Source organism: Corvus brachyrhynchos, unplaced genomic scaffold (genome assembly GCF_000691975.1).
Source record: "Corvus brachyrhynchos isolate BGI_N302 unplaced genomic scaffold, ASM69197v1 scaffold32, whole genome shotgun sequence".
Lineage (NCBI taxonomy): Eukaryota > Metazoa > Chordata > Aves > Passeriformes > Corvidae > Corvus > Corvus brachyrhynchos.
This window is the reverse complement of record NW_008237919.1, coordinates 16,127,981-16,141,142: the sequence shown is the minus strand read 5'-3', so window position 1 is coordinate 16,141,142 and position 13,162 is coordinate 16,127,981. Positions and strand designations below refer to the sequence as shown.

Sequence of the window (13,162 nt, the reverse complement as noted above, 5' to 3'; positions counted from 1 at the left end):
CACGCCAGGCCACCCTCACTGCCCAGACCTCTGGTGCTGCTGCATTTCATAACCCGATTACCACAGACTTGGGTTAAATTCAGACAGATTGCCTACCAGCAAAAGGCTCAATATCCCATTATCAGATTTGTGAGCCCGCCATCCCTCTTCATTTAGGATGTAATAGAAAGTGTCAGCAGTGTCCTATGGACTTTGGCTTGAAAATGAGTCTTGACTATGCAAATCGTAAGTGCATTGGGTGAAGATACTCCACAGAATCACATGCAGGACAACAATTTTAAAACAGTTTTTTATTTAAATATTAAATAAAACACATCAACTAATCATTTTGGTGTACACCTCTCATTTTAACATAAGAAATAAAATGATTGTTCAGTCATGATAAAAAATAAACTATACATCTCAATTAAACCAATCACGTAGTGTCTTTAAATACCCTATTGCATTGCAGTCTGCAGAACAGCACTGTCAAGATATCTACAAAAAAACCCCAGACTTTTAAAATGACCTCTTCTGCTCCAGCAATAATTCCAAAGAGGTTCTACAGCAATTGGAAAAGAAAAAAAAAAAATACTATGAAAGTAAAGTGCTTGTCATTGCTCAGGACAGGAAACAAAAGAATCTGTGGCCTTTAGATCCCTGGCATTAAACAAAACACAAATTGAGGAGGAAATTCTGTGGTTTAAGTACGTGTGCTACCGCTTACAAAACTGAAGGCCAAATTGCTGCTTTGTGACAAGTTGGCTTCTTCTTGCCCTCCTCTCCAGCCATCTCCATGCAATCTCTTTTTTGGGATGGGTTTTTTGGGGGGGTGTTGTTTGGCTTTTTTCTGTTAAACCCACACTACAAATGAGCATGAGACTTTGGTGTTTTCTCTGCTGCAAGGCACCACTCATTAACAGGAGTTCAACTCGAGCAATTTTCTGTCACTTTGAAGCTTCCAGACCACGGAGCAGCAGTGGCAAGCTGGAGATGCACCAATACAGACACACAGACACAACACACAGATGAAGAGGTCATTTATGGAGAGCCAGAGACAGAGCCACACGACATCTTCAACCCTTCCTACTCCCACCAATTAACCTGGTCAATCTTTGGCTTTTTTTTTTTTTCCTTAAAAAAACCCAAAAACAACTAAACAAACCAAACAAAAAAGAAAACCCAAAAAAAAAAAAAAAACCAAAACAAGTCCCTATATTATTTGCAAATGTGTAATACTGCAGGTTGCATGAAGCCAAGGTAACTTGAAGGCACCCTGTGTCACACTAGGGAGATGGGTCCTTTAAGCATTTAGACAGAACACAGCCATGCTCTGACACTCGGATGGCAGCTCCCAGCCAAGCTGTCTCACTGCCTGCTCACCTGCTTCCAAAGTTTGCATGCCCTCCCCAACTCGTATCTGTAGGAGCACAGCCTGTCCTCCCCTCTAGACCTCAGCATAACCTCCAATGACACCAACAGAAGTCATGGTCTGCCTCGGCAGGGGAGTTGGGGTTTATACCAGAAACACAACAGAAGCATATTACAAAATATAAAAAATAACTAGTGTTATATTGTTTTCTGCTTCCTATTTATATACATATACAGCATTAAAAACCATACGAAAAACACCCATCTAATCCAAAACCTCGTTTTGCTAATATGCCAAAAAACAAAAACCAACTAAAAACAAACACCCAAAGATTGTGCTGTTTTACTCACTTTTAATACAGTTTTGTTCAGAAAAAGCTGTACTCTGTTAGAGTAGAATTCTGTTCTAGCCTATTCCTTTTGTCTTTGTCAGTATATAATTATAACCTCAATATTGCACATTTCCCCAAGAGTCAGTTCTGTTTGGACCCTGATAATGAAATGCATAAAAACATAATTAGCAGCGGAAATAACGATGTGCAGCACTAAGAAATACCCCTCAGGCAACTTTGTAGGCAACCTCCAGAAGGGCTTTTTAAAAAGAAAACCCTTCCCATTACCCCACAGGTGCTGCTGCTTCCCTCCTCAGTGCCTCGGCAAGAATATGAACAAACTTAGAGTTTATAAAGAGATTCCTAAAGATTACCCCGACCAACAAAATATAGGCATGTGTGCACCTGTGTGGATGTACACACTCCCAAACAAACATCCCTGCAAAAGACCAGGCATTATGCAATTTGGATCCTCATTACCAAGGGATACATTTCCAATAGTTACTGCTTCTGTACTAATTAGAAGGGCATGCTAAGCTTTTCCAGCTGATGTATCAAGCAAGAAGTTCACAGTTTTCATTTAAAGTATGTGTAACTGGGAGGTGTGGAATGGGGATGTTGGTTCCTTTAAATAAAATGAGCGTTAACAGGAGGGAAAAGGAAAAACAACAAATGGCAATGCTTCCATTTTTGTCTCCTATGAATGCATAATGCTTCATGCCACTGGTTTTCTGTTTATTTTCTTTAAAAGAGGTAATCATCGTCACAAACCCATAAATGAATATTGTGAGAAAGGGAGGCTCTGGTCCCTTCTTTGAAAAGCCTCTCCCTGCTGTGTCACCACTACTGACAGCTGCTAATCTTGCATAACAGCAGAGCTGTATTGGTCTGACTTGAGTACAGTACCGAAGAGTTCTTCCCCAACCACATCCCTCCCTGCCCCCACAAATGCCCCACCCATCTGCCCCATCATTATTTTTTCCTTTAAAAAAAAAAAAAAATCAGTTTCTATTCGTATTTGTTCAGTGCAAGAATAGTAGAAGCAAAAAGACATACATATTGCTTGTTTCAGTCCTATAAAGTTGCCAGCTTTCTGAGCCAGACAGCCTCTTCACATACTTCAAAATTTATTGCTTCTGAGAGTCACTCGTCCCCACGCCGCCAGCCAGCCACGGAACAGTGCTGAAAGTTCCCCGCAACGAGAGCAGCCTGAAGCTCTCACTTGACCAGCACAAACTTCCCCAGCTGGCTGGAAGTCAGGTCCTCCATCTCACAGTCCCCGTGCTGCAGAGCGACGGCGTCGTAGCTCGGGGACGGCGCGGAGAAGCTCTGCTGCGGGGAGAAGGTGGCGGCGAGCGGGGGGACGCTGCTGCTGATGTACAGGTGAGTGTCCAGCAGGTGAGCGGCCGACGACACCGGAGACACACTCACGCCAAAGAAATGAGGTTGGAGCAGTTGGCTGCTGCCAGCAAAGGCCAGCTCAAACGAGTTCTCTCTTTGCAGCTCTGACAGCAGAATGGAGTTGGAGGCTTTGCAGGTACCTGGCCCGTCAGAGGAGGGGATGCCACTTGCTGCAGATGTCTGGGAAGTCTGGGGACAAGCTGTTTGGAGTAGTTGGTGATGCTGGAACTGGAGCATTCTGGACAAAATCCAAGGGGGAAGAGGTTAATTTGCATTGCTAGGATAATTTCATGCTTTATTCCTTCCTTTCTTGCCCCTAACCTTGATCATAACTTTCCCCTTTGTTCCCTTCTCTCGATCAAACCCCTCCTTACCCCAGCCAGTACAATCAAAGCAAGCTGCCCATGCCAGGTTTTTCCTCATTCTGTAGAGGGCAACTATCACAACCAAGTTTATCTGGTCACGATTTGGCCGCCTAATAATAGATGTTCTAGAGACAATGCGTGCAGATAAACCGGAAGCTCAATTTTCCATCTTGCTTCTCTGGGAACGAAGAGGTGCCACCACACATGACATTTGAGGCCACTGGAACTGTGCCTCCTTTGTGGGCTGTAACTTTTCCAAATTACAAGGTCTCGCTTCCTTGCCATGGGAAAATTACAGGAGGAGGCAGAGGAGGAAAGAAATCATTCCCAAAACTAACAAAGAAAAACACAGCTTGCAGTAGGGAGAAGCAATGTTTTCCCCCACACTACCAAACTGCTTCTCAATTCAGCAACCTCCAAATATTTGGACATCGAGATTTTTGAGTGGAATTGCACATCCTGTGTTACATGTGCCAGGGCAGGAAGCCACAAAGGAAGCCAAGCAGTTTACCCACTGCCACACAGAAAAGATGGAGCACAGGAGCCCCCAGTGACCAAACCCTCAACCTCTTTTGTTGTGCTTACCCGTCCTCCAAAGTAAACCCAACGAAAAGACAGCAAAGCTCCTCCCTCACCTCTGCTGCTGCAGCACCTCCTCCAGGAGGCTTCTCCCCTCTCTGCTGCTCCCACTGCTGCTGTACATGCAGGTGTTGGGCTGTGTGTGCTGGAAAGGGCTCATGGCACTCCTTGCTGCCCGAGAGGAGGAGGACTGACACACCTGCCGAGCAAAGCCTTTGATTTTATTCAAGCCGAGAAACCCCTTGGCTCGAGCATTCTTCCGCAGCTGCTGCCTAAAAGCCTTCAAGCCTGTGGGACACGAGGAAAAGAAATGCACTTTAATCCTCCTCAGCGTTTGCCTACAGTACAGATCAGCCTTTCTGGGCACTGCCCTCCTGGGTGTGAGAACTGGGCTACAAGAGACTCCAGTTCACGTTCACCCTCTGCCTGGTGGTCAGAACAGGATTTAGGGAATGGAACAGGGACTGGGACAGCTGCACCCTTGTGCGGATGAACATGCACAGCAAAGGAAAAGCCGGAGAGAAATCGTGACGTTGTGCACTCCATATTTTAGGAGGAAGGTGGAGCCTGCCATCCCACTCATGGCAGCAGAAATATCTCCATGGGCAGGCTGAATCAGTGTCTGGGAACCTTTCCTCCAGGCACCTTCCTCAGGGCATCCCACCCTCCCTCAGGGCCTGGGAAGACAAGAGGCAGAATATCCAGGTGTCCAGCCTCAGCGTGGGCAGCAAGTCTCCCTGCACCCTACCCTTTCCCAGTGGCTGTTGGGAGGGTGCAATTCCTCAGCAACAAAGTCAGGAAGACATTACCTTGAGTTAATGAGGTATCAGATGCTCTCCTTCCTTCTTGGAAGCTGACAGGCAGGAGAGAAGCACCTCCCATGCAGCCCTGGGCTTGTAACACGGGAGCGTCAGACTGGGAAGCGAGGAAAGGCGACGTCATCCTTGCTGTGGCCGGGCTCCCCGTCATTACTTGACCTGCCAAACAGCTGCTCAGGGCCACTGAGCTGTCATTTGAAGATGAAGTAAGGCAGCTGTCTGAACTAGTTCCCTCTGTGGGGCTGGCAGAGGAGGAAATGACTATACCTATGGAGGGGAAGGAAGGAGAGAGAGAACATTCCCAAGATGAGTACAGGAAGGAACAAACATGACATCAGAGCCTTCTGCCCACCTACACTGGCACTAATAAACAGCCTCAAGCTGGAGAGGTGTGCAGCAACTCGTGTTGTCCCAGGGCTTGACTCCAGCAAGGGGTCACCAACAAATAACCTCAGTTTGGGCTCTTGTCCAGCTGGCAGGGCTCTGCCAGCAACGCCAGCATCACCAGGCTGTGCTGGATCAGGCACAGAGCGTTTCTTTAGCACAACCAGGATTATTGTTTTGTGAACAGTTGTGCTTATTGGCTGGTTCACAGGGTCTGCGTATGTACCAAACACGATTAGTGAGAAGAAGTTTTTTGTTAAATTCAGGTACTTTCTCCTCCCCCAGTACAACAGCGGAAGCAAGCAGGCCAGGTTTGTGTCCTGCTTGTGAGCACACTCCCCTCTGAAGAGATCTAGATGAAATACAACAGCACAACTTCTCTTCCCTAAGGGCCCTGCTTACCTGTAGGAAGACAGAACTGGGGAGGGCAGACCTCTTTTCTAGGCTTTCCTACCCCAGCCAAGGTAAAATCAGCACATCCTCCTTCAGCATTTGGGCTCTATGGCACTCCTCCTCTGCTCTTTTCCTCTGCCTACAGACACCCTTCATCTCTCCCAGACTTACTTACATGGAGGGACGTGCTGGTAGAAATGGGTGGTCACTTCAGCCAGGGTGTGCCTCCTGCTGGTGTTGCTGGGGATGCAGATGGGGTGGTCATATGCCTTAATTTCATCCTCCAGCTCCTTCTCTTGCCTCACTTCCTCACTGATGGTGGTCTCCAGTAGGCTGTTTGGGGAGATGGAGCGGTTCCGGAAGAGCCCGTTGAAGTTGGTATCCACAGGGAAGAACACAGGCTGGAAAACATGCCAGATCACAGACTTCAGGGTCTTTTGCTCATTTCTGAACTGCCTTTTAATACTCTCCACAATTCTGTGGCATGTCTTCAGTAGGAATATTGTTTGAGAGGCTATGGTGACACCATGCCCAAATGCCAAACAAAACGTAGGAGGGAGACAACAATAGTCACAACCCCCATTGTTTTGGATTGGCAGAACAGTGGGAAAAAAGAAGCAATGCACAGTTCAGCTGGGAACACCAACCTGTAATGGGTTGCTTATGTCACAGTCCATTTCAGCCTGCAAGGATGGCTGAATCAGGCTCTGAGGTTGCTGGTAAAGCAGAGATGATCGAAGGGTTTCACTAGTGAGACTGTCCTGAGGCATCTGGAGAGAGAGCAATGCACAGAAGCCATCACACACACTGCTCCACGTGACTTTTCAGATACTGGAGAGTCACAGAACCTCAGAGCTACCTTCCCTGCAAGCTTTCTCCTCATGCTTTCTATGAAAACGAACAAAGCTAATCTATCAATGCCAACACAAACACAGAACTCCTCCTCCTAAGTTAGGCAATTTAACTGGAAGTGCAATTTGCAAAGGCACCCAAACCACACTTTAAAGAGGGTGGGGGCGAAGAAAATAAAAAGAATGTCAGAAAAACACATTAAATGACTCATGGAGTTCTTCCGAGGAACCTACAGGATATGCAACAAAGAAGCATAACCAAGCCATGCCTAAGAGGGCAGATTTCCATGAGAAGTCTAATCTTGTGGCTCATTATTGACCTGCACTGGAGGCAGACTATTCTTTGGACCATGACATGACCCGCGGTCACTTCCTAGGAAACAGGGCATTAATATTCACTCAGCCTCCTGCTGCAGAACAGCAGGCTGTGTCCTGTCAGAGGGCACCACTGCCAGAACTGGTTTTCAGAAGCCTGGCAGTTACACAGAAAGGAGATCCAAAGGCCCCGGTGCCTCTCCTCACCTCAGTGTTGGTGATCTCGGAGCTCCTGGGCCGCGGCTGGCGGGCGCGGGGCCGCGCGACGGGGCCACCCGCGCCTGCTCCGGTACTCCTTGAGGCGCTCCAGGAGCAGATAATAAATGGCAGCAAAAGGGTTGTAGCTGCTGTTCTGCAGAGACTGGAAGACATTGGAAGGGCCTTCTGAGTTACAGGTAACTCAGGAGATAAGCAGCCAAAACTCATCACTAAGGGCTCAGGGTAGCACGCTCAAAAAAAAAAGCAAAATCCAGAAGGGCGGTGAAGATTTTATGCTGTGACACCAGATTAAGGCCAGTCACTAAATGACACATGACTGCACCACTGGCATTCCGGTAGCCACTGAAGAAGGATCTAAAGGGCAAGAACTCACCTCTACAGTCCTCTGCCTGTCAATGCCAAGGGTTTGCATGATCCCGAGGACCTGCTCGTTGTAGTCGCCCAGGTTGGAGTTGTAGTTTTGCATGGAGAAGGACAAGGACTGCTGCTGCTGAAGGGAGGGGTCAGCCTGCATCCACCTGTGCTGCTTTATTTGGGAGATGGTTATCCGCTTGGTTGGGTCCACAACCAGCATCCGTCGGATTAGTGTTTCACAGTCTGGGTGACAAAGACAAACTCATGAGCAAGGGGTAAAAATAACATCCCAGCCCCAGGTCACTGCTAACAACACTTCCCAGCAAGTGTAAGATGCCTATTAAAACAGGAATTAAAGGTTTAGGAGTGGCTGATGCCTGATCTGACTATCAAATATTCCAGACAGCACAAGAGATGTCCACATACATATCATAAAAACAACACCTCACTGCAGGAAATGAAGCTGTACTGGATATCAGGTGGCCTTGCACCTCGTACAAGAGCTGGTTTTCAGAGGATGCAGGTTTAATGGCATTACATCTACATAAAATAGGTCAGAATGTAGTACAGAACCCCATCCCATACAACTTCCTGGTCCATATATACTGCTGATTTACTTGTAACCAGGAAATAAAGCTATTCATGGCTACAATTGATAAACTTCAGACTTCAGCAGATAATCTCCACGTGACAACAGAGGCACGTTCACTTGGTTTTGAAACCAAATCACAGAGAGGTGATAACACTCTTCAGTTTCATGTTTCTCATCAGACTGTTGGAGTTCTCAGGAAACACTGCGAAGTCCCACTATTTCTGCTCTCCTTGGCAGCACAGCCACACTGGAATACACCCTTTCTGCATAGCTAAAATACCTTAGGAGAACTACACCCATCTCAGCACTGTAGCCTAGTCTCATTAAAACCCCATTTTCTCTCTTTTCTGAGTGATTATTTCTCCAGCTAGGGTGTCAAGTATCTTTGTAAATCCATAGGGATACTCAAAGAAAGGAAACTACAGCCTTTTGGATGCACCATAAAGCAGATCCCAGAAAAGAAAACGTGTTCTGCCCTACAGAAACTACTGAATATATAAAGACAAAGTAATTGCCAGTTGCAAACAGGACAGCTACTCCTTTCTAGCACCTGTTCTAACATTAAGGATCTGAAAAAAAAAAGCACCTTCAGACATGAAGTACGGGATGCGGAACCGCCCCTCCAGCACTCTCTGCCTCAGGGTTGGTAAATTGGGTCCATCAAAAGGCAGAGAACCGCAGACAAGGACATACAGAACCACCCCAAGGCTCTGCCAATAGAAAACAGCACAGCACATGAGTGACTCCAGGAAAAATGACGATTTTGAAGGCCCACAGACCCTCACAAAGTGTGAAATGCAGGTTCTGAGGAAGAGCAAGCTCACCCATATATCAAGGTGAGGTCCTTCGTATTCTTTGCCTTCAAAAACTTCTGGAGCTGCGTAGGGTGGGCTTCCACACCAAGTGGAGAGGGGCTCTCCCGACTTGTAGAAGTTTCCAAAGCCAAAGTCTGAAACAAAGGTGAAAATCTGGGGTAAGAAAACAACACTCGACCACTAATATTTCAGAAGTAGCAGAAAATGGATAGAAAGGAACAGATGTGTTGCTTTGTTTTCTGCCCATTCATTTAAGCTATTCCCTTCAGTTCACAAAATCTGTTCTGAGAAATATCTGTGACTACTGTTTCATTTTCAGTTACACAAACACAAATACACTTCTAGGATCATCCTAGGGAGACCCAATGTGACTACATGCCTGATGTTCTTTATGAAGTGACCTCCTGTTTCCTATTACCTGCTAATTTGATATTCATGTTAGCATCTAGCAGGAGGTTCTCTGTTTTGAGATCCCTGTGCACAATGTGGTGGCTGTGACAATATTCCACCGCTGAGAGAATCTGCCAGAACTTCTTCCGCGCTTCGCTCTCGCTCAAGTGCCCATTGGAGGTCAGGTGATCTGCAAGACAAAATCAGAGAGGATGTAGAAACACCCCCAGGAAATTTTTCATAATCCTGCAGGTGCTGTACTTGCTGTTTGACAGCTGACAGTGCAAGCCCTGGGTTTTAAATCAGAATATGTCTGTTACTCAGGAATGACAAAGGCATGGTTTCTAAATCTAAGGAACTGTGAGCTCCATCAGTGAGGACTTACCAAACATTTCTCCATTCTTTGCAAACTCAGTAACAATATACAGCATATCCTTTGTCTCCATAACCTGTGAAGTCACAAGAAGACACGATTTTTAAAAAAAAAGCAGAGCTCTATAGTTTCATTTATTCTTCTGTGTGAATTCTCAAATATATCCATTCAAATTTATATTTGCTGCAGCAGCTGGCAGTAAAGGCATTTAATATTGCACCACAGTTCTCTTTCCAGGCAAACTGGTAATGATAAAGATAACAAATCAAGGCTTATGTGCTTACATTATACAATGGTTTCCCAGGCCATTGTTCTTCTCACCATTACCATGCTACCTAATCTCCATAAGATAGTAGACGAGTGTTTAGATAATTTTATACACTCCCCTTTTGTTATATATAGTTTTTTGCATATATAGTTTTACAATTAATGTGACATACTTTGAACATGCAAAGACACTTAAAAGTTTATCTAAAGTCGTCTTTGTCTCAAGGCTGGTGGGGGCTCAGATCAGCAGAGAGACCTGCAACCGGGACAAAGCAAGAAGTGGTATCAGATCCCCTGCTCCTGTTTGGAGTTCGCTGGGACATGGGGAGCCTCCTGTGCAAGTGGTAACAGGCTGCTGTTTGTGTAACAGCAGTGCTTGATGCACATCAACACCTGTCAATATATTGCCTATCAATCTAGTATCAACTTGCTTTGATATTTCACAATTTTTGCCTTTGGAGGGAAAAAATAAAGAACTAAAATCCAAACAATGAATGAGAAATGTTGAGCATTTCCAAGTTCATCTTCAGTTACCACAGCACATCTTTCAAATGTTGCATTTCAGATTTTGGAATACAACATTTCCCTGGAAACATTTCCCTCTCAAGGAGCAGATATTTTGTTTTGGAAGGAGGAGGCTCACAACAGGTTAACAATCCAAAAAGCCTCAATTCTACTTCAAAGGCTGTAACTTCCAGGCTCCCAACATGTAACCTTTTTCAAAGACTCTTTCCTCCCCTCACTACAAGTACACACAGACATGAAATGAAAATAAACAAACAAGGAGCAAAGGAAGAGAGGTTCCCAGTTTAAAAAACTGAAGGAAAGTGTTCTGGGAAAGTTGCCAGCTGGATGCAATTAAGACGCGGTGCTGAAACTAAAACAATGATGAAATAATAATACAAGAACACACACCCTACATTGGTATGTCATCTAATTCCATCCCTGCTTCTCAGCCTCCACCAAACAGGTAAAGCATCAGTTACAACAACAAAGAAAAGAAAACTTTACTGAAAAGAAATTATGGTCCACTACCAACGTCATTTGCTGCATCAAGTGAAGTGGTTCAACGAGATGGAATTTAACCTGCTTTTCTAAACGCTCCGCAACAGTATTTTCACCCACATCATTCCACTGAAATGAACTGAACCAAACTGTTAGAATGTTTCTGTATGTCCTATACTGCCCCATGGGCACCCCTGACGTCAGCTGTTAACACAGAATCATTTTTGTTATGATGGGTAACACTATAAATACAAACACTTCATGTGTGTCAAGGTCTTTCAAATAACGCCTTTCCTAAGCACCTGCCTTACTGGCTCTTCAGTCATACATGTTAATTAAACTTTTTTGTTCTTTTTTTTTTTCTTCTTTTCTTTTTTTTTGTAAGCCAACAAACCCAGCAGTAAGATTACAGCTGATAATACTGTTTAGTACTGCACACGGACTTTCAGACCTGCTGCTTCATCCATCTCCACCTTTCCTCCCCGTGCCCTTTTAGACAGGTCCAGAGAGACTGATACCTCTGCCCTGCTCATGGCAGGGGCTTGCACCAGATGACCTTTAAAGGTCCCTTCCAACCCAAACTGTTCTGTCATCTTCTTCCTAAATCCACACGGCATTATTTGAGATGATTAAGAGGAACGTACACCAAAGGCTACTTAGATCTAACATTTAGAATTTGCAAAGCAGTCCTTGCTCACAAGGCAAGTGTGATCCTGTTTTCTGCACAACACATTCATTTGTTCCTACGGTTAAAAATATCCATCAGTGCAGAAACTGAACAAATCTAAGCCAAAATTCATGCTGTGAAACTCTGCAGGGGAAAGATACTTAAAATTCACTTTACAAACTACACAAACTGGAACAGAACAACCAAACAGGTAATTTTTTGCCATATTCTAAGATACCAACATTTACCACCTTTTCCTTTTTCACTAATCGAATTCTTTGATTAAATTTCCACTTAGACTTCCTACTTAGATTAATTTGGTTTAATTATTGGTGATTTTAAACCCCTTCCGGTTAACTTCAGTTAACTTTAAATCCCTTCCCTTCAACTTCAGTGCTTCCCTCTCTACCACCAAACGTGAGTTTAAGTCTTCCTCTTATCTAATGCACATAAGAAGTTCCAGTCCTCTAAACTGGGAAAAGCAGAGGAGACAGGAAAGGCAAGTTAACCATATAAGTTCAGATAACCCATTCCTCAATCTGAAACAAACGTCAGCCTGGTTTCAATTGTAAATTTACAGTGCATTTTGTCAAAAAGCTGTCTAATGTACCAGAATCTTGTTCAAAGAATGAAGAAACACTTTGAAGACACCCAGTTTATTTCTATTGCTTTTCAAAAAGAATTTCAATATGCATTCTCTGCAAATATTGGATATAAAAATCACGTGCAAGAGAAGACCACAAGTGTATTTTATCTACGTGCTGCGCTTCAAAGCTGAACTCTTACCTGATATAACTTGATAATGTGGGGATGATTCAAAAGCTTCATTATCTGAACTTCTCTATAAATCTTCTCCAGGTTGCTTGGATCTAACCTTGTTTTGTCTATTATTTTTATTGCAACCTGCAAATTTAAATAATACAAACCCAGACATTACAAAACAGGTACTCTCACTGTTAAAATATCTTAAAAACAACCAAAAAAAAAATACACACCCCAGCACAAACACATCACTCACAAAATCCACGTAAAGTAGCTTTTAAAGTAGCTTTCAAAGTAGCTTTCAAAGTACGGACTTGACAAAGCTGATTCTGTTTTTCTGAACCGCACAGAATTCGCGGAACAGAATGTTTTCGTTTTTCTTTTCTACGTCAAAGGATTACACGTAAGGTAGCGAACACAACTGCAGAAATTAGCACTGGACAGGATTCCGTAAATCTTTTAATCCGTCCCATACCAGTGAAAAACAGATTCCTGTAACAGACTATCTCCTACTGTAGCGGCTGAGGCGATTCTGACATGCACTATAAGTATAAATACGGCTGCACGCCCATGAAAAAATTATTTCTGCAAATAACACCCCAAGTCCTTTGTTCTTGAAGAACACTGAATGAAAAAAAATAACCCAAAACATCTCAAGTCTTCAAGAGATCTTTTATTTGCAGGGCGTTTTTAGCAAACTAAGAGTAACTCCACGAAGCTACAGTAGCACTCAGAACTGCGGGCGCTGGGCTGGGTTTTTTTGCATATATTCTTGCTGAGTTTTAATTTTACCTAGCGGGAAAACTTGCAGCCCCTGCGAACCGCGGCATCACCGGGGGCGTGCGAAGGAAGCAGCGCCCGCGGGGCTGCGCGGAGCCGCCGCGCTCCCTCCCCGCGCCCCGCCAGCGCTTCGGTGCACCAACCGAGCTG

General features: G+C 44.7%; 1 protein-coding gene across 1 annotated transcript; it reads right to left on the bottom strand.

The window, feature by feature from the left end:
• Nucleotides 1-823: 823 nt before the first annotated feature.
• Nucleotides 824-13,062, bottom strand: SIK1 (salt inducible kinase 1). The gene is given in 14 exon segments (XM_017733100.1): nucleotides 824-3,321; nucleotides 4,084-4,315; nucleotides 4,837-5,112; nucleotides 5,798-6,023; nucleotides 6,270-6,392; nucleotides 6,996-7,064; nucleotides 7,066-7,149; nucleotides 7,381-7,604; nucleotides 8,540-8,663; nucleotides 8,778-8,902; nucleotides 9,187-9,348; nucleotides 9,544-9,607; nucleotides 12,257-12,401; nucleotides 13,025-13,062. Coding segments are annotated over 14 exon segments (2,313 nt in total). The 3' UTR covers nucleotides 824-2,900.
• Nucleotides 13,063-13,162: the final 100 nt, after the last annotated feature.